At 35.8% G+C, this 23,589-nt stretch overlaps 1 protein-coding gene across 1 annotated transcript; it reads right to left on the bottom strand.

Moving 5' to 3' along the window:
• Positions 1–950: 950 nt before the first annotated feature.
• On the bottom strand, positions 951–23,577 carry LOC128232650 (cyclin-dependent kinase 12-like). The gene is made up of 12 exons (XM_052946341.1): positions 22,407–23,577; positions 20,521–21,174; positions 20,127–20,231; positions 19,229–19,387; positions 18,161–18,297; positions 17,453–17,623; positions 11,575–11,764; positions 10,511–10,672; positions 9,495–9,689; positions 6,118–6,249; positions 5,508–5,620; positions 951–4,799 (listed from the first exon to the last, which is right to left on the bottom strand). The coding sequence occupies exons 1-12, from the start codon at positions 23,090–23,092 to the stop codon at positions 3,352–3,354; spliced, it is 4,152 nt and encodes a 1,383-aa protein (XP_052802301.1). The 5' UTR covers positions 23,093–23,577; the 3' UTR covers positions 951–3,351.
• Between the last annotated feature and the right edge of the window lie 12 nt (positions 23,578–23,589).

The raw sequence follows: 23,589 nt of genomic DNA, 5'->3' as shown, positions 1-23,589 counted from the left end.
TCCCAAGAGCTTTTATTAATCTAGTGATCTACTTTTTGACCCATTTTTTTACCTCTAATAGAAACATACATTATGATGAAGTTCTATAAAAAAATGGGTATAAATTCTGGCTGCTAGATTGTTAACAAGGAATATCGACAACTCACAACCTCTGTGCTTAGGCGAGATAATATACTGGTGAATTAACTGGTTCAGCCAAAATATTCATTATTTGTTGAAAATGTATCCAATTATCATTGTTGGCATTTTCAAAATTGAGTAATTTAGATTATTTTAATAAAAATAGCAGCTTTAGGACTTTGCATTGTTGCTTCAAATTAAATCAAGAGATATTTATCACACATTATGCCCACCTGAGCGCCATGTTGTCATGAATATTAAATATTCATGGACCGAAATGACAGCTGATTTGTCATTGACTTTGGATGCCTTTAAGGTTGTTTTAAGATTATGACCATTGTGTGAGGATAGAAGTTACAGTTTTTAATCATATTCAGATGATGACTGATATTTGCAGATAAACATGTATTCTCTTAGCAACAGGGAACAAGTTCCTTAAAATCAATAGGGGTTATCTACTGGTCAGGGCCAGCCTCCATGTCAAATTTGATGACCATTGGTCCAGGCATTGTTGAGTTATCACTTGGACAAGCTTTGACAACTTTTTCCCATTCAAGGTCACTGTGACCTTGACCTTTGACCCTAAATCAATAGGGATTGTCTACTGGTCAGGCCCAACCTTCATGTCAAGTTTGATGACCATAGATCCAGGAATTTTGAGATATCACTCGGACGATAGACAAGTGCAAAGCAATATACCCCCTCTTTATCGAAGGGGGCGCATAAAAAATACTAACAGTTTCAGAGAAGGCTAACTTTGAAACATTGCCATAACATTACAAATTGCCATAACACCAAAAAACAAGGATATAAAGATATAACAAGACATATTTCATTGAAAGCATGACAATTTAATCTAGAATACATCCACAGTGTCAAAAACACCAGGAATCATTTTAATAACAATTTCATATGTATACATTTATTAGTAATCTGAATCTGTAGTTTTCCTACTAGTCAGAGAAAGAGCATAACAAGGACAACCAACCATGATTTTTACATATGTTCATGCATACATGTTCCTAACACACCGCCCTTTTTATTCCTTAGCAACTATGCCTTAAAAGTTATTCCTTAAACAGGTTTTTGACTGACAGTGATATTAAACAGTGAAATTTAACATTCATAAAGAAAATATGAAATACAAAAATAACAAAAACATGTGGGCAGAATTCTGTAAAAATTAAAATAGAAAATGGCAAATCAAGGTTTAATCAAACTGAAAATCTACAAAAATCTGGCATATATTTCATTATTTAAGCAACAAAAGATGTTTGACTTAAAATTGTATGTGCATGATTATCTTGAAATTCAACATTCTCAAGTTACTGTCGAAGCCTATGATGAAAATGTTATTCTTATAATACACATGTTTACCATTGTTGCTATCAAAAGTAAGGCAATATATGAAATGCAAACAATTATAACAATGTCAACGAAATATGTAATGAACAACATTGTAATATATATCCTCTTTTTTTTCTCCATTTTAAATTTTGATACATTCAAACACGTACAAATAATTCAAGAATCAAATGATGATAAATACATACAAAGTAAACAAAAATGAACACAATAAAACAAGAGTTAGCATAAAACTTTGTTAAAAGAAGCAGGCATTATTCAGGTTAAATTTGTTGTTCTTTAACCTTTCATTAATCATTTTATGAAATGAAAATTTCAGAATAACACAAAAATCTAACTCAAATAATTTACTGTTTGTGCTACTGTTTCTGCCATTTTATTTGCTTGGATAATTCTGATAGCTTACGCAGACTTATTTGTTTAGTAAAACAAAAAGTAAAGCTGTTTCATACAATTAATCATAAATGTTATGAAAATTCATGTTGATTTTTCAACACACCTTTCCACACTTAATTGAAAGACTAAGTGACATAATTTATAACCATTTCCGTTGAATATCAATATGATATTGAAGTACAATTGCAATTTTAAGAGAATGATGACGGTATGAATGAATGAAAAACTTTCTGCAAAATTTCCACAACACTGATGGAATGTGAAACCACATAATTTTCAATTACATTAATAGAAAGTGCCCGAATTTGAACACTTGCTTTTCCAGGGTCCAGCACAAGACAGGCGTATCTCAATAAAGAAATAGAATATGTTAAGTCTGTCTAACGCAGAGCCTGCATTTCACACAATTTGACAAATATGCATGTATCCATTGAACATGATCTGTCTTAACATACAGCCCACCTGAGGAAGGCAATTTCAAATTGGACCGTCCCTTAGAAGAATGTAATTCATAAAAATGTCCCAGTCATAAAAATGAAAGTTGAAGGAAACCAGAATTCTATCACAAATTGGCTTGATTTTTTTAACAAGCTATAATATATTCCAGAAAGCCTGGATAGCTTTTTACCAATCTTGGGTAGGAGTCTTGTGCTAACTTCCACCACTGCAAAAGAATCATCCCCATATACATTCATTTTGACATTCCAGCTTCCTTGGGTGGCAGTAGGTTTGACTGAAATAACCCTGATCACAAAATTCTCTTGAGTGAATTAGAATTATACAACTGTATGATCCAACTATGAATCAATCAATCTTTTCATCAAGATAATGCATTTCTCAAATATTGGATCAACATATACATGTTGCAAATATTTACAAATGAATGTCCTCATCACAAAACAAATCACAAGACTGTGCCAATAGAAAACAATGAATTAAATTCACAGCAATATTTTAACCAATAGATAACAGGCACCATACATGAACATTTAAATTACATTTAAGTTCCTTTCGAAGCCTTATGTTTTTCGTGTGAAAAAGTCATCACCACGTGACTGTCGCAACTACTAATTCCAAATAGTCTCTCAAATATTCCCCCTACTAAGACAGTATCCAACAGTACAAGTTTATCATACAGTAACTTGACCTTGGAAAAATGAACATGATTCACATGGTCATTCTGTATAATACACCACAGGATGTTTTCATACACAACAAATCTTACTTTGCCTACAAGTCTGTGACCATCTTTTTAAAAAAATGGAACAAAACTTTAAAGCACATGCTTAGGGCAAACAACATCCGGTTCAAATCCAGCATTAGCATCAGAAAAGATCAAAGCATTGATCAACATCGACACCATGAATCAAATCCATAGCTGAGACAGGCTTTCGGCAGTTCGAGACCGCATCTGTATCATTTTACCATTTCAATCTTGTGACCACTTGACTCATTAACACACAAATATTGTCACCACTTTTCTCTTTTGAACTGGTTTCCTCTGAATCCTGCCGAACCTGAACCACTTCTGCGACTTGATTCAAACGACATCAAGGGGCGGGGCTCCTGCCTCCCTTGTGCCCCAAACTTCCCTATGCCCCCACCCCCTCTTCCAGACGCAAACCCACCTCCCAAACCATCCCCTGACATCTGTCGTCCATATATCGCACCTGACGTTGAGTCCGATTTTCTTGGAAATGGCGGAGACGAGTCTAATAAACTTGGTATTCCAGCACCGGAATTGGAATAATTTGAAGAGCTAGAGTTTCTATGAGAACTAATTCGTTGGGAAGTTTCACCATTATCCGACCCATAGGAATACTGTTTCTGAGCACTGTGTCGCGCATCCGACCCCCCGTATCTATTATAACCACCCACACCTCCAACACTATCCTGTCCTGCTTGCGGGGGCAAACTATCATGACTATATTCCCCATATCCAACCCCAGTAGCACTATCCATACTGTAGTTCCCTATTTCTGAACTATTCAATCTTTCCCGGCTTGAATTGTCTACAGATATATCAGCACTGTCATTAGAAATATCCATATTTCGAGTCTCGTAATTTGTGTATGTATCCACCCCACCCTCCCCGAGATTCCTGCTCTGGGGATAAGCTGAATTTTGAGCGGAATAATCTTGACTGAAATCACCACTACTTGCACTCAAAGGTGCTTGAGAGTTATCATTCACAAACGCATTTCCATTTCCACCAACCGACACGGTGGGATTGGCACTATATTGAGCATTGCTGTAGTCATAAGTTTTTCCAACATTATTACCAGACGGTTTGCCTCCAGGAACTGGTACCCCTGTGGGTGCGGTCATTGCTGATTTTGCAAGTGCTGAGGCCAACACCAGTTGTTGTTTAAGAGTGGACAGTAACTCGAAAGTCTGTTCATCAAGTTTGATATTCATGCCCTTGGCAACTTCTTCTATAGACATTCCCTGTTGTAACATTATAGTCAACTGGTTCATATCGGGATTGGGATTAGTACTTTTTACAGCCTGCACCCCGGAGCGATCATCATCCCCCTCCATATCTTCTGGTGCTTGAAACTGCGTTATATCCATAAACCTATGAGGCAAGGTGGGGTCTTCAGGAGGAGTGGGCTCACGAGCTTTGGGTATGTTTACGGGCTTGGGTTCTGGGGGTTGAGACAACAGCCCTGGCTTGCCTGAGGGAACACTGCTCACATTGGTACTAGAGCTCAGCTGCTTTTGATTGGCTGTATAACTAGCACTACTTGCGCTACGTGACACTGGTGGTTCCTGTTTCACAGGTTTAGTGTCTTTAGCATTCATGCTTTGACGCTTGTTTTTATCGACACTTGATGCATCTTTGCTAGAGGGTGGTGGGACATTTTTCTGTGGTATCGATATTCTATCACGACTACCCTCCCTGCTTGAAGGCTTATCTGAAATCAGAGATTAAGTCATCCTCAGACAACAATGACGGAATAACTTATTACTTTATAATTGCTTATAGAATCTGCAAAAATATTACTTCAAGTTGCCATATTTTGGAACAGGGGTGTGGAAACATTAAAATTATCAACTTGTCCACAGACAGGTGAATTGCAACAATCCACATGCCTGTTGTTCAATTGTATTTGCCAATACTTTTGGAATAAAAAATGGTCAAGCTGCAAGAAGGTCAAGTTAAAAGACAAGCAAAATCTGTTAAAATGAAGATATATACTGAAAGTAAAATATAACGCCATTAAATTTTTCCAGATCAGACAAGGTGGGCAAGTTTTCCACACCCTTGGAAAAGTACCGGTAGTAAACAAATTTAAAATCTTGGTTAAACTATACTATTTTACCTCCTGCTTTGTAAGGAATTCTGTATAATGTAATAATATAAACCTACTAGGCAGTATTTTGATAACTGTGTGTTTACTTGAGCAAACATGCAAGATGGTAACTTCAGCAAACATATTGGGCACTAGTATTGGCTTGTATCTTGAGCAAACTTTTTTGATGGTACCTTGAGGACACATACTGGGTTGTATCTTGAAACTTTTCATGATATTAAGCAAACTTACTGGTTGTTTCTTGAGTAAATTATGGGTGGTATCTTATGCAAACTTACTGAAACATGTAGGTATCTTGAGCAAACTTACTGGGTGGTATCTTGAGCAGGTTACTTGTATCTTCTCCACGATTTTTCATCTCTTTTATCATCTTTTTCCTCTCCTTACACCACATCTCATGGCAGTCCTGGTCTTTGGGCAGACTGAAGGGATGGAATAAAAAATTAATTAGCATCAACAAAGTGCTGCTTCTAGTCATTGAAATCAGCACCAACACCCAAAAAATGCTCTGATTACTAAATTGCTGGGCTTCTTCAGTGTTCATTTACACCGCAGTGCCTGTTCAATTTATTAAGCCAAGTAATATTATGAAAATTCAGACTGGTTGATCCAGAAGTCTAAGTGCTAAGAGATTCTACATTTGGAGGCAAAAATTTATTACAACAGTAGACAAAGTGGCGTAAACCAGAGCAGCAATTTTCAAGGACACTGTTTGCACATGTTTTAACAAAGCTTGCATTTCTTTAAGATTTAAAATAACTCATTGCTATGTTATATGTTCATCCCTCTTTTAATATTTTAATTTGACTAAGTCGGATTTACAATTTCTTGACACAAGAAGAACGAATACATGAATAACATCAAACAAAGTTCTATTTTTCATTATTAAAGTTGATATAAATGATTCTAAGAAACCTACTCTGGTGGTACAATGAGTTTTGGTTCGACATATTTTAGCCACGGAGACATAAGAGCCTGGTCTGCGTTGCAACGTTTGATCGGGTCAAGCTCCAACATTGTGTCCATCAAGTCTAGAGCTGGCTTTGGTAGGCTAAAACAAATATATATATATGTATATATTTACAGTTCAAATATCTTCCAGCAATGTCCGACATGTTTTCGTGTACACTGTAGAGTTTTAAACTGTCCGTCATATCTTCGAAAAACGAAGGACATAATTGTCCAACATTTTTGCCAGTGTCAAACTGATATATATCCAAAATTGAATTATCCATGGTCTATAATGCCTTTTAATAACTCGTTTTTTTATATTCTAAATCTGTGCAAAGTGCATATGCAGTACCATAGATTAAACTAAAATACAGATTCCCAGTATTTTCCTTGGTTCAGTACAAATTAATTTGCATTGTAAACATGTATTGCCAAATTCATTTACAAATTATTTGTAAAGTTTCAATGCAAGACATGAAGTAGTTGCTGAGATAATGACTTTCAAAAACTTAACCAGAATTTTAAAGTCAAATAATAAATCGGCAAAATTTGCATTATATGCAAGATAGAGTTATCTTTCTCGATTAGAGTATAAAGTTTCAACATATATATATGCAATATATCAAGTAGTTGCTGAGTTCTTGACTAATATTTGCTTACCAGCAAAACAAGAGCTGTCAGTAGACAGCGCGCTCGACTATTCTCAGTGATTGACAATATAAAATAATATCCATCCAGGAGGATATTGTTAAAGTGTAGTTAATAACAGGAACTTGTAAATAGAAGAGTGTAAATAAAAAAAGGCTTGTTGAATGGTCAATAGTAAGAACATTAATAATAAGATAATAGAAATTAAAGCATATTGTATCATTAGAAAAACATGTACAAGCATACATATAAAAGTAACATAACAGGGCTTTGTAGGAAAAAACACCTGTGATAAAAAATGTAAATAAAAACAAGAATTAGTATTCATAGATAAATGGGGTTATGTTAAGATATTTTTGGGTGTAAACTATCTAACACCTGGAAAATGCATAAGAAGTTTGAAACTGTGAGTCTTTAACTATCAATCTGAACATGCTAACATCGAGTTAAAAAGTTGTAGTAAGTCTGTATCTGTTGATGTGCATCTAAAAAACAGAAATGTATTGTTTAATACTAGAAGTAAACAAATTAGTGTCAAAAGGCTTGATAGAGTTACCACCTCCTGTGTACAGGTTGGGAGCATGATGGTGAACAAGCGTGCGAAGTTTCAAAGCCAGATGTCAATGATCTTTGAAAATATTTGAGGTGGTATGCAAACTTGAACGTAAATTTTAAGTCGAAAAAGGGTCATAATTTTGACAAAATGCTTGATACAGTTACCTCCTCCTGTGTGCAGGTTGGGGGCATGATGGTGAACAAGCGTTCGAAGTTTCAAAGCCAGATGTCAATGGACTTTGAAAATATTTGAGGTGGTATGCAAACTTTAACGTAAATTCTAAGTCAAAAAAGGGCATAATCCTGTCAAAATGCTTGATACAGTGACCTCCTCCTGTGTACAGGTTGGGGGCATGATGGTGAACAAGCGTGCGAAGTTTTAAAGCCAGATGTCAATGAACTTTGAAAATATTTGAGGTGGTATGCAAACTTGAACGTAAATTTTAAGTCGAAAAAGGGGCATAATTTTGTCAAAATGCTTGATACAGTTACCTCCTCCTGTGTGCAGGTTAGGGGCATGATGGTGAACAAGCATTCGAAGTTTCAAAACCAGATGTCAATGGACTTTGAAAATATTTGAGGTGGTATGCAAACTTTAAGGTAAATTCTAAGTAAAAAAAGGGGGCATAATTCTGTCAAAATGCTTGATACAGTGACCTCCTCCTGTGTACAGGTTGGGGGCATGATGGTGAACAAGCGTGCAAAGTTTCAAAGCCAGATGTCAATGAACTTTGAAAATATTTGAGGTGGTATGCAAACTTTAACGTAAATTCTAAGTAAAAAAAGGGGCATAATTCTGTCAAAATGCTTGATACAGTGACCTCCTCCTGTGTACAGGTTGGGGGCATGATGGTGAACAAGCGTGCAAAGTTTCAAAGCCAGATGTCAATGAACTTTGAAAATATTTGAGGTGGTATGCAAACTTGAACGTAAATTTTAAGTCGAAAAAGGGGCATAATTTTGTCAAAATGCTTGATACAGTTACCTCCTCCTGTGTGCTGGTTGGGGGCATGATGGTGAACAAGCATTCGAAGTTTCAAAGCCAGATGTCAATGGACTTTGAAAATATTTGAGGTGGTATGCAAACTTTAACGTAAATTCTAAGTAAAAAAGGGGGCATAATTCTGTCAAAATGCTTGATACAGTGACCTCCTCCTGAGTACAGGTTGGGGGCATGATGGTGAACAAGCGTGCGAAGTTTCAAAACCAGATGTCAATGAACTTTGAAAATATTTGAGGTGGTATGCAAACTTGAACGTAAATTTTAAGTCGAAAAAGGGGCATAATTTTGTCAAAATGCTTGATACAGTTACCTCCTCCTATGTACAGGTTGGGGGCATGATGCTGAACAAGCATGCAAAGTTTCAAAGCCAGATAGCAATGAACTTTGAAAATATTTGAGGTGGTACCCAAACTTAACGTAAATTCTAAGTAGAAAAAGGGGCATAATTTTGTCAAAATGCTTGATAGAGTTACCTCCTCCTGTGAACAGGTTGGGGGCATGATGGTGAACAAGTGTGCAAAGTTTCAAAGCCATATGTCAATGGACTTTGAAAATATTTGAGCTGGTACGCAAACTTTAACATAAGTGGTTATGCCGACGATCAGGTGACTTGGATGGCTCTCCTTATTCTTCGAATAGTCGAGCTAAAAAGTAACCATAATTTCTGAGTTGAATAATAAAGGGCCATAATTTGCATTATATGCAAGTTGGAGTAATCTTATTTGATTTATCAAGTACGGTAGGTTGGATAATTGGAAACACGTGTCTGAAGTTTCAATGCAAAAAATGATGTATTTGCCAAGATATTGAAATAAAAGTGGTAACATGCAAGTCCTTAACCAAGGTGTGACACTGATGCCGGGATGAGTAGTATAGCTCTCTATTTCCTTTGAATAGTTGAGCTAATAGATTATTATATTATACAATCAACATATGACAAAACATCCATAGTACAAGTTTTGATGATATAACATTTTCAAGTTGCATCCTAAAATTAAGGTCAATTTCTTAGCATGAAAATGATGACTGACAAAGCCTATGACAATACCTGAAATATTTTTTTGAAAATGTACTTGTATGCTATTAAATAACATTCATGTAATGAGCATTTTGCTGACGGCCCTACATTCATTACTCACAATGAGAACTCTTCCCTGAGTTTTCTGCGGTATTGTTTCTTCGGTTTGAACGTGTGGAATAGTGGCAACTTAATCACGTCAGGCCAGACTGCGGGGCAGGGGGAGCCACAAGTTTTACTGATCAACTCCAGCTGCGCTATCTCTTGTTGGGCTTGAAATATCGGCTTACGAGTGAATAATTCTCCCAGAATGCATCTGAAAAATTGGAATGCAGTGTGCTACATTTATGTATATAGCAGGTACTGCAAATATTCATAGAGATTATGGCCTGTTTATTGCGATCTTTAAGTGTTCACTTTAAATACAAAATCAACAAATTAAGACTCAACATATCATACAGATTTGATATATTCAGTTTTGGTGTAAGGGCCGGTGTAGTCTCATGCACCAAATATAAAGATTATAAGTATCTTCCATGGCTGAGAGTGTAAAATAGGTCCATCCCAACCCAAGTGTAGGGTGTTTTTTTCGCAGAACACCCTGCGCAAGGATTGTGATGAATCTATCTTACACGAGCGGCTATGGTAGATGCTTTTTCTCCCACCTCAGTTTAACAAAATGAAGTTAAAATGTAATTTTTCGCTAGAACTCTATTGCGTGTAGTGAAAATATTGTGCGTATAGATGATGTGATAATTCGTGGTTGTCATGGATATGCGTACAGTGATTCAGATTATGTAGATAGTCAAATCCTTCTTTAAATAGTTCTTAGGAGATTGCAGCATTAAATCTTGAATGGGGCGTGAAAACTTTTTTATGGTGCCATTTGAAGCGAGAAAATATTAATTTGGATTTTAAATATTTCCTCAAGACAAGGTTTCCATGATGCTACAGACGAGACTCTTCAACAAGGGAGGTAATTTTGCGATGAGAATAAAAAAGGAGTTCCATAGGGGTACTTGTTTTATCTTTGCCCATGGATAAGGATTTCCAAAACAGCCATTTTTTTTATATCTACTTATTGTAGGTGGGAGATAATTCACTGCCCATCCCGCCCCACCAACAAGCCAAACCTACCCTATACTCCAGATGTCTATAGAGGGTCCATATCTCTCTTCTCCTAGCAGAAGTTCCGGGGGTCGATACCAGAGCGTGATAACCTTGTTTGTATACAGCCGTTCCTTGTCCTCGGCATCATACAGTCGTCCCAAACCCCAGTCTCCAAGCTTAATCTGGCCCCTGCAAGAAAATTCATTCATGTGCTTATTGATTTTCATCTGATGAGCGTGATCTCTACCTTTAAATTAAAAGTGAATCATTACCCTCAAGGAAGGCAATTTTAATGGCTAATATAAGTTAGAATATGATCATGCTTGGATGATACAGAAGCCTTCATGTTGGCACTACACAAAGGTAGCAGTGTTCACAATAAAACAGGCTGCCCGCCAAAATGGACAGCTCAAATGTCATTTGGGTTGGTTAAAAATAGAAAAATAAGTGAATATTAAGTAGAATAAGTAGGAGCTGGTCAGTTACTTTTCTATTTGAGATGGTTCATCAGAAACTTAGTGAGAACCCTGAGGAAGGTGTTATATATGTCAATGCTCATTAATCTATTTGTTTAATAGAATATTACACTTGTGGTCCTTCACTTTATCAATTTTATAAAAGCAAGCACTTAAAACACACAATGATTTACAAAAATTAATCTCATTTTGAGAAAAAGGTTTTTTAAATACCCCAAGATGCCACCTGGACACAGGAATGCTATTTTACAGTCCATTTTTTTTTTTACTTTATAGCTCTGGGGGTATTACCAGCTATTACTAACTGGGGGTAAAACACATAATATAAAACAGATAAATGACCAGATATTGTTTTGTGTTTTTCATTTATTTTCATCTAGATACATTAACTCCTTTATCGTATCAGGAACAAGTAGTCAGAGCTCCATGGTTCAGGTACTAGCATGCAGTTTAATACTGCCCTCTAGCTATTGAATGTTGTCCGTAACAACATGGTTCAAAACAGTACAAGTGACCACCCTCGTGCTGAAGTGTTTGTGCATAATGGTTGTGTGTGTACATGTAGTAATAAGTAACTATTTCTTAATATCTGGGGGTATTATAAACTTCACTCACCTGTTATTCAGCAGAATGTTTGAGCACTTAATATCTCTGTGCAGGAAGTTTTTATCATGGCAGTATTTGAGTCCCTCCAGGAGCTGTTTCATGAACGAGGCTATATGAAGTTCGTCAAATGTGACGAGACCAGATTCGAGGATCCCCATCAAGTCATGGTCCATGTACTCAAACACCAAGTAAAATGCACCTGCAAAGAAATCGTTGTTAAGAAATCGTACCAATTTATTAAATCTTTATAATTCATGATAGCCTAATTATCAAGGTTCATTGCCGATTTCATTGTTAACATTGGGTAATATATTTTATTTTGCATATTGGTAATACAGCAAACCACTGGCTATATTATAATTACTCTATTGTATCATTGGAGCTGTGTATAAGGCAGGCATATTTGTGGATGTGTTTTAAAACAGGACAGATACGGAGTGCATGCTTGTGTTTTTCAAAAAACAGTTGAGCTTCATACTAAAAACAATAGTTTCTACTGATTTGAATGTTTGTCTGAGGAGGAACGAAGAGCATGGTCATTGACGGACAACACTCCCAGAATTCCCCACTTTACTCTTGGAAAACATGCATAGAAGGGAATATTACTCTTCATTCCTTCGAGAGGGTGTATTTCCATAAGGATTCATTAAACATACTGCTTAAGAGCAGTTGGTAAATTGATAATATGCGTTAAGATTTTTTAAAATAATTAAACATGCTACAAGACTTATTGTTATAAAGTAAAGCTAAACCTTGTAAATTACCCAAGACTTAATGTTCAAGATTGTGGTAGCTGATAATCGATCAGGTGTTCTTTTATTGAAAAATGTTTAAGGCAATTGGTAGCTGCTTACCAGATAAAAACCAAAATGATAGGTAATTGCTTCCGTGTAAAGAACCAAGAAGTTGATTTAATATTGGTCATAACCTTGTGCAAAAAGGCGAAAAATTCAGATTAAAATAAAAATGTCTGAGGAGGAACGAAGAGTGTTGTCAATGACGGACTACACTCCCAGAATTCCCCACTTTACTCTTGGAAAACACACGTTGAAGGGAAAGTTACTTTACATTCCTTCGAGAGCATGAAATTCCGTAAAGAGAAATTTGTAGAATGCAGACAATGCGAATGTCTGTCGGACAGTCGGACATGTCCTGTATATTTTCATTTTGACCGACGAAACTTTTGTTTTGGTCGGTCACAATGTCCGGTGAAAAAATACAGTCAGCACCGTTTAATTTTCGGAAAATTTACTTTCAGTTTCTAAATAAATGTTCAGAGGTTTTTTAACTATTATATCATGATTATTCAGCGTGTTAATCCGTGTATCACTATTTTTAAATCCCGTTTCGACATGTTTCCGTAAAAGCCGATAAAACGCGTAAGGTTCCGATTTCAGCTCGTACTCTAATACTTTTATTTTACGGAAATGTTCGGAAATGACAAAATTCCGTATGTATTTATTTTCGGCGAAGTGGTTCCCGGCAATCGTGTTAATTTAAATACAGAGCTGATTTTCTTTCCGCTATGTTTAACATTGTCGATAACAAGAACTCTACTTTCGTTTTTGCATAAATGTTGTGCCTGAGTTTGACTTGTAGTACAATTCGTTACATTTTATAACCATACTGTATCTTTAATTTAAAGATGAATTAAAAGAGTAAGATCTAGCTGTTCCATGGGTAGACGAATGAGTTTTTTTTGGGAGGCAAGGGAAGAAAAAAATTATGACATAAGATCCGAATATTGATTTTTTTTTACATATGTTTAGCTTTTTTTGTAATTTATTATAGTACTGTAGGACAAATGTAACCAAAAAGATCTAAACCTGTTATAATGGGGAATTACAAAACTTATTTTAAAAAGACTGATTTAGACTGATGTAACTGAATACTGTTTGTAACATTGCGACAGGTAAAAATTTGGTGCGACAGGTAAACTTTCAGTGTTTACCTGTCGCAATGTCCTGTGAAGAAGAAAAAGTTTTCGCATTGTCTGAGAATGCACGAATAGTCATCTAAAGCTACAGACCCCCTTTTTCGTTCCAGACCTTTTTTCCAATGGTTTTGAAGTGAATGGTCTTCATAACATACATGTATGTATTTCAAGAGAACGTGATATTGTAAGTGTTGGCAATCTGAAAATGGTGACTGACAGCTGGTGCCTAAAGAAATGTAAACTATCATGTATCTTCATTTCTAAATAAAATTAAGTGTTCAACATATTTTTAATCGGACAGAGTGGTCATTGTTGAAAAACGCTCCTAGAATTCCTCACTTTACTCTTGGAAAACACAAGTTGAAGGAAGGATTCTTTTCATGCCTTTGAGAGTGAGTATTAACAATGTTTGGAGGTCGAAATTCCACATATTCCCCATCTGAAAAGTATCCCCAGTAAATATTTCCCCTACCCAGGTAAATAAATAATAGATAATTTATTACCTGAGGTGACTCATATTCACAAATGTTCAAGACAACATGCAGACAAGTATTCTGACAGTTTCATAACATTTGGATAAAAAATTTGTTTATAAAATGGGGAAAATATTTCCTCAGAATTGACCTAGTGACCTGGTTTTTGACCTCAGGTGACCCATATTCACAAATGTTGAAGACAACATGTAGACAAATATTCTGACAAAGTTTCATAAAATTGGATAAAACTATTGAGTTAGAGTTAAACCCACTTTCCATTTCCCTCCGCGGATTTTTGCTATCGCGGCCAACATAATGATTTTATCGACTGTCCGCATTCCTCGGAGTTTGAATTTAAGGCCCTCGGAGGGTGATCAGTCGACCGAAGAATAACGAACTCGGCGTTCCTCGGAGGGGTTAACTCCGCGAAACTCTGCGGACACTAGATAAGAATCTACACTGAAGTTATATTTATTTTATTAAAATTTTCAACTGATTACGACGGCTCCAGTAAATTGCTATTATTCTTTTTCCTCTGCCCGTTTTGCATGAAGTTAGCTTACCACAAGAATGCAGTGGTATTTCACGAGTTGCACATGCATCTTATAAACGTGTTTTTGCTAATGACTGATAAACACATTTCTTCCGAGAAATTATAGGTTACACATTTTCAGAAAATCTGGAGGTCAAACACACGTTCAAAGTTCACATTTTGAAGGCCTTCTTGCCTTGATTTCTGTGGAAAATTCCATGAAACATCATAGCTATTTTTAACCACCAATAATAAATAGTATAATTATTCTACATTGTATTGATCACGCGCTTGATGTCAGAGGTCATGGTTCAGAATCGTGTAAATAGTCGGCTGCTTTATGATGCAATAACTTAGTGGATATACTTTGATGATTCAATGTTTATAATTCAAGACAATATTCAATTGGCGTTTACGGACATAAATACAAATGAAACGTTGGTACATGTAAGAATCTTTTATGCTTAACAATGTGCATAAGCATAAAAATAAATAACTACTAAACAAGAATGATTTCTTGCTTATCTGATTAGACTCAGAGTTCCGCCGCGGGATCATAAAATCGGACGATTCTCAACGCTATCGTTCATATTAAACTCGGCGGTAAGCTAGCCACTCGGAGGAACTCGGGGGGATTTTAGCGAGGGCAACAGTTTTACCCTCGGAGGAAACCCGCGATCATCGACTTTATCCCTCAAAGTGAGCAAGAAAAGTGGGTCTAACTCGTTGAGTGTACCGTAATACAAATCATGAAGGATTCCCTTTAGAAACCACATATTTAATATCTTAACTTTGCATAATAGAATAATTGATATGACACTTAAATTGCATGGCAACCACTCTCAATAATAGCATTTAAATAAATTGAATACAAGTCCATGAGTATTCATCATTTGTCCATGGTTATCATGTGACTAGTAAATATCTTAATAGGTAAACAGTTATGAATATACTGGGTATGTACAGATTTAAAAGTATGTTTGAGGAGGAACGAAGAGCGTTGTCATTGACAAACTACGCTCCCAGAAATCCCCACTTTTCTCTTGGAAAACACACGTTGAAGGTAATGTTACTCTTCATTCCTTCGAGAGGGTGGATTTCCATAAAGCATTGAGGGGTCTTAAAACATTGGCAGAATTGTTGACAGATCCAGTAAACTACCACCATGGAAAGAGATATGGATCAGTTTCGGTACAAGGGATTAAAGCTGAAAGCAGGGTTAAGAGGCTTAGACTTAGACCCAACTTTAAAATTGATTCTAAAGACATTCAAATTAAATTCAAGGTACTTTCTGTTTTTTAATCAAATGGCCCCCTGATTATAGAATTTCAAACTAGCACACCAGTTCATTACCCTGAATTATAAGTATTTAAAAATTGTAATTTTCAAACAAAATAACTATTATAAAACTGTTCATGTCTATCTGCTCTAATTCAATATTAGGCTTAATCATAAACTTAACAAACATAATAAGCAGATAGTTTGTTCTCCCTGACAATTTTTATGACAATCTTTTTATAAAAATGTCACTCGTTTCAGCCAGGATTAGAATGACAACAAATGTGCCCATCTATTGAACCTAAATATATGAATGTAATGTCCCTCTGTTCTGAATGAAGTTCCATGTATTTCATAAACTTCACAAGATATAGAACAGATTTTTTTTCTCCCTGACAATTTTATGACAATTCTATTTAAAGAAATGTCACTCGTTTCAGTCAGGATTTAAAACTCCTACAACATATGTTCCCATCTATAGATCTTTTATGAATGAAATGTCTCTCCGTTCTGAATTAAGTTCCATGTTTTTTTGAAACTTCACAACATATAAAAAACAGATTTTCTTTTTCTCCCTGACAATTTTATGACAGTTTCATTTACAAAAATGTCACTCGTTTCAGTCAGGATTAAAATGACAACGTTTGTGCCAATCTATAGATATTTTATGAATGAAATGTCGCTCTGTTCTAAATATAATTTCATGTATTTCAGAAACTTCACAACTATATAAAACAGATCTTTTTTTTTCCCTGACAATTTTATGACGGTTTCATTTATAGAAATGTCACTCGTTTCAGTCAGGATTTAAAACTCCTACAGCGAATGTCCCCATATAATAAATCTTATTCATGAATCAGGCAGGCCTTCCAGCAGCCAATAACAAAAAAGTAGGAGGTTTTCTGACAGAAAAGAAGGAAATAGTAAGAATATTTTTTACAAAAAGTAGGAAAAGTAGGAATATTTTTGGTTAAATATGTAATTATTCATAGCTATTAACTTACCTAGAGGAGATGTTATTAATGCAAAATCATACCATTATATATGCCACATTGAATATTTTAGTGAATGATGCTTGGTCAGTTTCTGTTGCTGAACTGTGTGGGTGAAAAGATGATGCACGTCAAAGTGGAACATGTTGCCACACCTTTCAACAACAGAAACCAGCCAGTTTGACATCTTTTGTTCATTTTCTGCAAATAAAACTAGCACAAAAATCAAACTTTAATATTTTTGCGGACTTTATTTTCAAAAAAGTAGGAATAGTAGGAGTTTTTTAGAAAAAAGTAGGAAGCTGTTAAAAAAGTAGGAAAAAGTAGGAACACTGGAAGGCCTGATCAGGGTGAAATATCTCTGCTTTGAACAATGTTCAGTTTATTTCATAATCTTGCCAGCTACAATACCTGATACCAGTTCCATTTTCAAAAATGTCATAGTTTTTATCAATCTTAATATGTAAATTGGGCCAAACAACAAAATCATGGGGGAGGTCAAACAAGACACTAGTAAATGGTTTGTTAGGCTGGTTCAAAATGTGAATTGTACATAGCAGGCTAGTTGAAATATTTAAACATGACCATGTACATGTGTAATCATAAAGGACTATTGTACATGTTATAATACAAAAGCCTGTAAGCAGTTTCAACAACTACATCTAACCCTTACCTCTATCCTTTCTGAAGTCAACAGCGTCCTGTTTATCGGTGACGATCTGTTTTAGATTAATGATGGACGCATGGTTGAGCTGTCGCAGAATCTTGATCTCACGCACCGCTGTGATCGGGAATCCCTCTTTTTCGTTCTCCAACCGAACTTTCTTCAACGCCACCAGCTCGCCTGCGAAATTGAGTATTCTTGTTCAATGCCGTAATTATTGTTTCTTACGAATGGGAATAGTGCAATTTGTTACTCAAAGCCTTTATCTTCTAAATGAGCTTTTATTCCTCTGTGCTGTATTGATCAATGGAATATATTTTAGATAGTAAAATTAGTGAAATCATAGTCATAATTTCAGTATCATCAAAATTTAATATCATGAATTTTGGTGCTTGCCAATCAAATTTTGTTTCTTTATTCATCTACTGCTACCCTGCTACCCTACAATTTATTATTTGTCACTTCAGTAAAATTAGTCCAGCATTGACCAGAACATTTATATATATATAGCAATTTTAGGTTCGTAAAGTTATTTTTAAAACACTGGCCATCTGTTGATGGTTTGGAAAATGAAGGCCAGTCGGATTGTGTACTATACAATACCAAAAAGTACCAACATGCTTATACAATGGCATTTTTATAAGCCTTTCAATTTTTAGTTTGTGCATTTCGTGCAGACCGCAGTTGATTTCTTTTACACATACATTGTATTCATACCTGTTGCACCATCCTTTGCTTTATACACCTGTCCAAATGTTCCCTCTCCGATAATCTCAATTATATTGTACATGTCCACACATCCCTCTCCCCACTCCCCCTTGACACGCTCACGAGTAAATCGATTTTGGCAAAGCCTGAACAAAAAAATCTGAATATATAGATATACATACATGATATTATATGCATACTAAACAATTTGAATCCAGTGTTTTTCCCACTTTTTGTGAATTGGACCAAATCAGTTTAAATAAATTGAGAAGCAAAATTTTCAGTAACAAATAAACATGTATTCTTTGAATATGTGACTATTAAATAGTTTATCACAGATAATAATAATAATGACATTAGGCCAAAAAAAATATTGTTTGTTTAGGGTAACCTTCCCAAAATTTCTTTGTAGGGTAGGTAGGGATTTTTTTTTTTTTCAAAATCTGTCGTAAGTTCAGAGTCTTTCCTACATTACTGTCATTGCCTGACTTCGTTTTATCATATAAACAATAATTCTGATAAAAATCTACATTTATCCACCCTTCGTAACTCTCTTTTAGTTAACGAATATTTTTTTTGCTCAGAAACAGAAAAAAATAGTTAGGGTCAGCGCATATTTATAGGTAGGGTCGGGTTACCCGAAACAGACATATTTTTTTTAAGGCCTTATTAATGTTACAATTCATGGTTATTAATGTTACAATTTATGGTTATTAATGTTACAATTCATGGTTATTAATGTTACAATTTATGGTTATTAATGTTACAATTCATGGTTATTAATGTTACAATTTATGGTGAACAAAACACACTTGTAAGCCTTAATATCGAAGACTACGATAATGCTTTCCTAGCCTTTACAAAGTCTATATTTCACATAATAAATTATAAACATCCAGTCATCTAAAAAAGACTTTTGAATGAACAAGCCTGAATTCTTATACTGTTGCTTGACATCAAATTTTTGACCAAGCCCTGCTATATAAAATTGCAGGCTTGTGTCAATTTCTACCTTTGAACTTTGTGTTAAACTGCATAACAAAGTTTGTGTTTGACACAGTAATGTCCAACCGTTACCTAGGTCTCTTTGGTTTATGTTCCTTCTTATCACCAGAACCCGCATCAGACACGGGCGTATCCACCGTGTCCACGTCATTATCCGGCTCGTCAATGATCGGAGGCATTGGGAGATCCATCAGCCCGCTACGTCGCTGAGGACTGGCTGGCCGATGCTCTCTGTAAATAACATGTCAATTGTCCATTTCATGAAATGGAAGTACAGATTTATTTATTTTTTAAATTGTCTCAAGTTTACAGATTTATGCAGGAATACTACAACATTTGTCACAAAAGTTTAAAATTCTGAGGAAAAGCATATACTGAAATACATGCACAGAGGGTAAATAGTTTGATTTTTACAAATAATTTAACAACTGAATGAGACGGTTTCATTTTCAACAGCCTATGTTTACAGGAATACTGGAGCAGGGGTTGATTGTAATAGGTGGCTTCCACTGTCTAAATGATTTTAATCATCAAACCTTCATCCAATTTTGAAGGTATCTCTTGAAATTCCAACCCACAAAATTAATGAGGTAGAGGTCCCTTCCCCCAACTAATACCTTTCAAGTGATAACCCTGCATGATAAACCAGGGTAAAAGCACCTATTCAGTTTTTGGCCCTATTCCACTCCTTAAAAGTTATACAATCCCCCTATCCAGATAAAATCCCCTTTAAAAAAATAAAATAAAGGAAAAAGATATTAATTTTATTTTAGAGGAGCATTTAGCAGTTAAGTGCCATTCATAAATATGTTGATAGAATTGTTGAATAAAAGGTTTGGAAACAAGTTATGAATCAGGTAAGGATTATCCCCATTTGCAAAACAACGCTTTTTGCCCCCTATCAAATGGCCCCATCACCATTTCCTTAAAAGTGGAAAAAAACACTGCCAAACATGTGTACAAGTCCTACCTAGGTCTGCTCTTTGGGTAGTCTACAGTGGGTGGCATTGGAAGGTCGATGATTCTGTGCTTGCTGGAGACAGAAGAAAGGGGTGGGGTTGCCTTCTGGGGCACGCTAAAAAAACAACACATGGGATGATTTGCATGCATGTGTTTTAATGCAAGTGTTTTATGGTTATGCCCTACTCTCTTGAACTACAATCTTGGAATCCATGATTTTGATTGTCACTATATTAATACAACACAGAAGTTTGCGTGAGAAATTAAATGTAAGTAATACGTGGAACCAGAAATCAATTTTTAACAGAACAGCAGTCTGCTCAAAATAACCTGTCGACAAGCTTCATCTTTTTTTTTATAATAGCATCAAATTTTGTAAACAAAAAATAACTGAATGTACATACCTAGCAGCAGGACTAGGTTCCACATCGCTTACATTCTCATATGGCGAATCTTTGGCGAGAGAAACATGTTGATGCATTGGTGGAAGTGCTGATGGTCTCACCTCATTCATAAATTCTTTCTCAGGTATTTTCTCTGGTGGTAGCCTTTTAGGTGAATCAATAGGAGCCTCTAGAAGACGGGTCTGTGAAGAGCCCCTATGGTTATGCTGATGCTGGACGTTTTCCACCTTTACTACAATATTTGACTGTCTAGCATCCTGCAAACGCTCTTTTCTAGAATACTCAGGCTCTTTAATTAATGGAGGTTCAACTGTTTTTCTGCTGCGATCAGGACTTGGAGGTTCTGCCCGTTCGTGCTTTACTTTAATGTCCTCATGTTTACTCGAAGAATGCCGCAGCTTTGCTGCAAGCTGTGCATCTCGCATTTCACGAGCTTTTTTATGCTTGCTTAGCTCTGATGCAAGGCTAGTTGGAGCATATTTGAGCTTGCTACTGCTCACATAGTCACGAGATTTTGAAGTACGAGTAGGGCTGGCTGGTGGAGAATTACGCCGTTTCATCTGTCTGGAATGGCTACGAGACCGCGACCGACTTCGTCGTCCCCAACTTCGGCTTCTGGAGCGACGTACTGCTTTGTTACTGCGACCTCTAGATCTATTAAAAACAATAACATACATGAACCATTAAAATATGATACACATAAATATAAAAAAAATGACAATGGGGACAAGATATAAAATGCTGATATTTTTCTGATTTTTGAAGATATCTGAATGAAAATTCCTTTCTAATATTGCTAATCTTCTGTTCAAATTTATAAAGCAAAATCAAACTAAAAGGTCTGGAATCGATATAATTTCAATAAAAATGGGAAATGGAATTTGCAAGCTTAAATTCGGGAGAAAGAGAAATTTTCAAAACCAGAAAAGTCTGTGGGGAAAAGGAATGCCGATTTTTGGGGATAAATGGACAATTTTAAATGGACAATTTTTTTTAACATGGAAACGGCCCATATCCTGCAGTAAAATTTAAAAAAAATATCACTGTATTAAACTTAAGAAGAGACAAAAATACTGAGTCTGAAACTTATTCACCTACTTCTAGTACATGGCCAATTTAAGTTTAGTATAAACAGCATTTGAAATTATTTGTTCCACAGTGGCTTGATGACAAAGGCTCATTAAAGTCACAATAAATAATTTCAACTAGCCAAAATTATATTTTATACATACTTGAACATGTATATAATCAATATAATACATTGCCATAAACATAAAATGAGATTTGACAAAATTCAAAAATAACCTATACTGTAATATGAAACAAGTAAAGAATGTTCGCCCGGCGAAAATGTAAACCAAGACCAATTCTCGTTGAAAATTATAACTTCTTCGTAAGCTACAAACAAATTACCTGGCTCATAGATGCAGTGGCCCGTTATATACACGTTAAAAACGGTATTCTTGTCGAGAGAAACAGTATACGACGAAAATGCTTCAAAATGCGAATTATCACAAGTGCTAGCCAGACATTGTTCTGTCAAAATGACATAGTATCCGACTCGCCTTAAACGATTAGCGAAAGCGGCCGAAGGGCGGGAACCACCGGAACACTCAACTCTTTTCCGATCAATTTCAACCATAAAATACTTCACTTAAAATAATTTCAATATTTTTAAAACACCCCCGTTTTTTGCACATTCCCGTTTAGACGTTAGGGATTGGAAGAATCCCGTATAACACATCTATTATTTTAGACTAGTATAAATTATAATTTTGGCTAGTTGGAATTATTTATTGTGACTTTAATGAGCATTTGTTATCAAGCCACTGTGATTTGTTCTACACGATAAGCATAAATGGAAAAGACAAGAAAAAAAAAATAACCTGCTTCTACTGCGTCTCCTGTTGTATGGACTAGTAGGAGATCGAGACCGGTACCGCTTCTTCATGCCAGTTGGACTTGTAACACGGTAAGCACTTTTTGATGATGATGATGATGGCATGTCTGCATATGCCTTAGGAGGTTCTACATATGCTTTGGGTGGTTCTGCATAAGCTTTTAACTTTGCGTCCACTTCTTTAACAAGTTCTGGTGACCGATGCCGCTTTTTAGACTTTTTAATTTTAGCACTTTTTTCAGTTCGATATGGACTAGTTTCACGTATCACAGGCGAGCTACTATGGCTTCTCTCATTCATGTATGACCGTATTGCTGAAGCAGGAGATTGATCTTTTTTTGGTCTATTTTCAACACGTCCTGGTGCTACTTGCGCTGCTGCGCCAGATACGTCAGATAACGAACCAGAATCCGAACTAACATCTTCATACGCGACTATACTTGTCCGACCAATCATTTCAACTGTAGCATTTCCAGAACCACGACCTTTTTCACGCTCATTTCTGTCTTTTTCTTTGGGTCTCTTGTGAGATTTGTGTTTGGACTTCTTTCTCTTCTCGGTTTTTTTGCTGTAAGACTGACTTTGCGACGTCGAGTTACTTCCGGGTACAAGATGTGCGTATGAACGAGCGTCATACTCGTCGTAAACATCTTGCTCCCGCTGACGAGGCATCTTTTACAGAAAATCACACAAAAAATTAATGCCACATGATGGTAGTTCAGAAAAAATTCGATAGTTACCTCCCTTCCGACATTTTGAACCGCAAGATGTCTCCGTCCATCTTCACATAAACCTCATAAAAATCCATATTTTGACCACAAGAACGAAGTCCACAGCATTCAAACTTGATTCTTTATGCAAAACACTAAGTCCTCTTGGCATTTGCAAGTTGCGTACAATGGCGACGGTCACTAATCTGTCTTTTAAGCCATGTTGAAACAGGATGTTGCCGGGACGTTGGTTTCGATTTGTTTATTTGTATTTTTCGTAATTATTACGTTTAATTCGCTGTTGATAGCGAAAATATACTGATATTCAATCAAAAAAGACTTTAATGTTTTCAAGATTTTATTTGTTCATGCAAATTTTTCAATGATGCCATAGATTTTCAGCGATTTTTACAGAGATCAATTTTGACAATTCGACAGTGAAATGACCTAAATTTTAGA

The sequence above is a fragment of the Mya arenaria genome, chromosome 1 (genome assembly GCF_026914265.1).
Source record: "Mya arenaria isolate MELC-2E11 chromosome 1, ASM2691426v1".
NCBI classification, from domain to species: domain Eukaryota; kingdom Metazoa; phylum Mollusca; class Bivalvia; order Myida; family Myidae; genus Mya; species Mya arenaria.
This window is presented reverse-complemented; position numbering and strand designations above follow the sequence as displayed.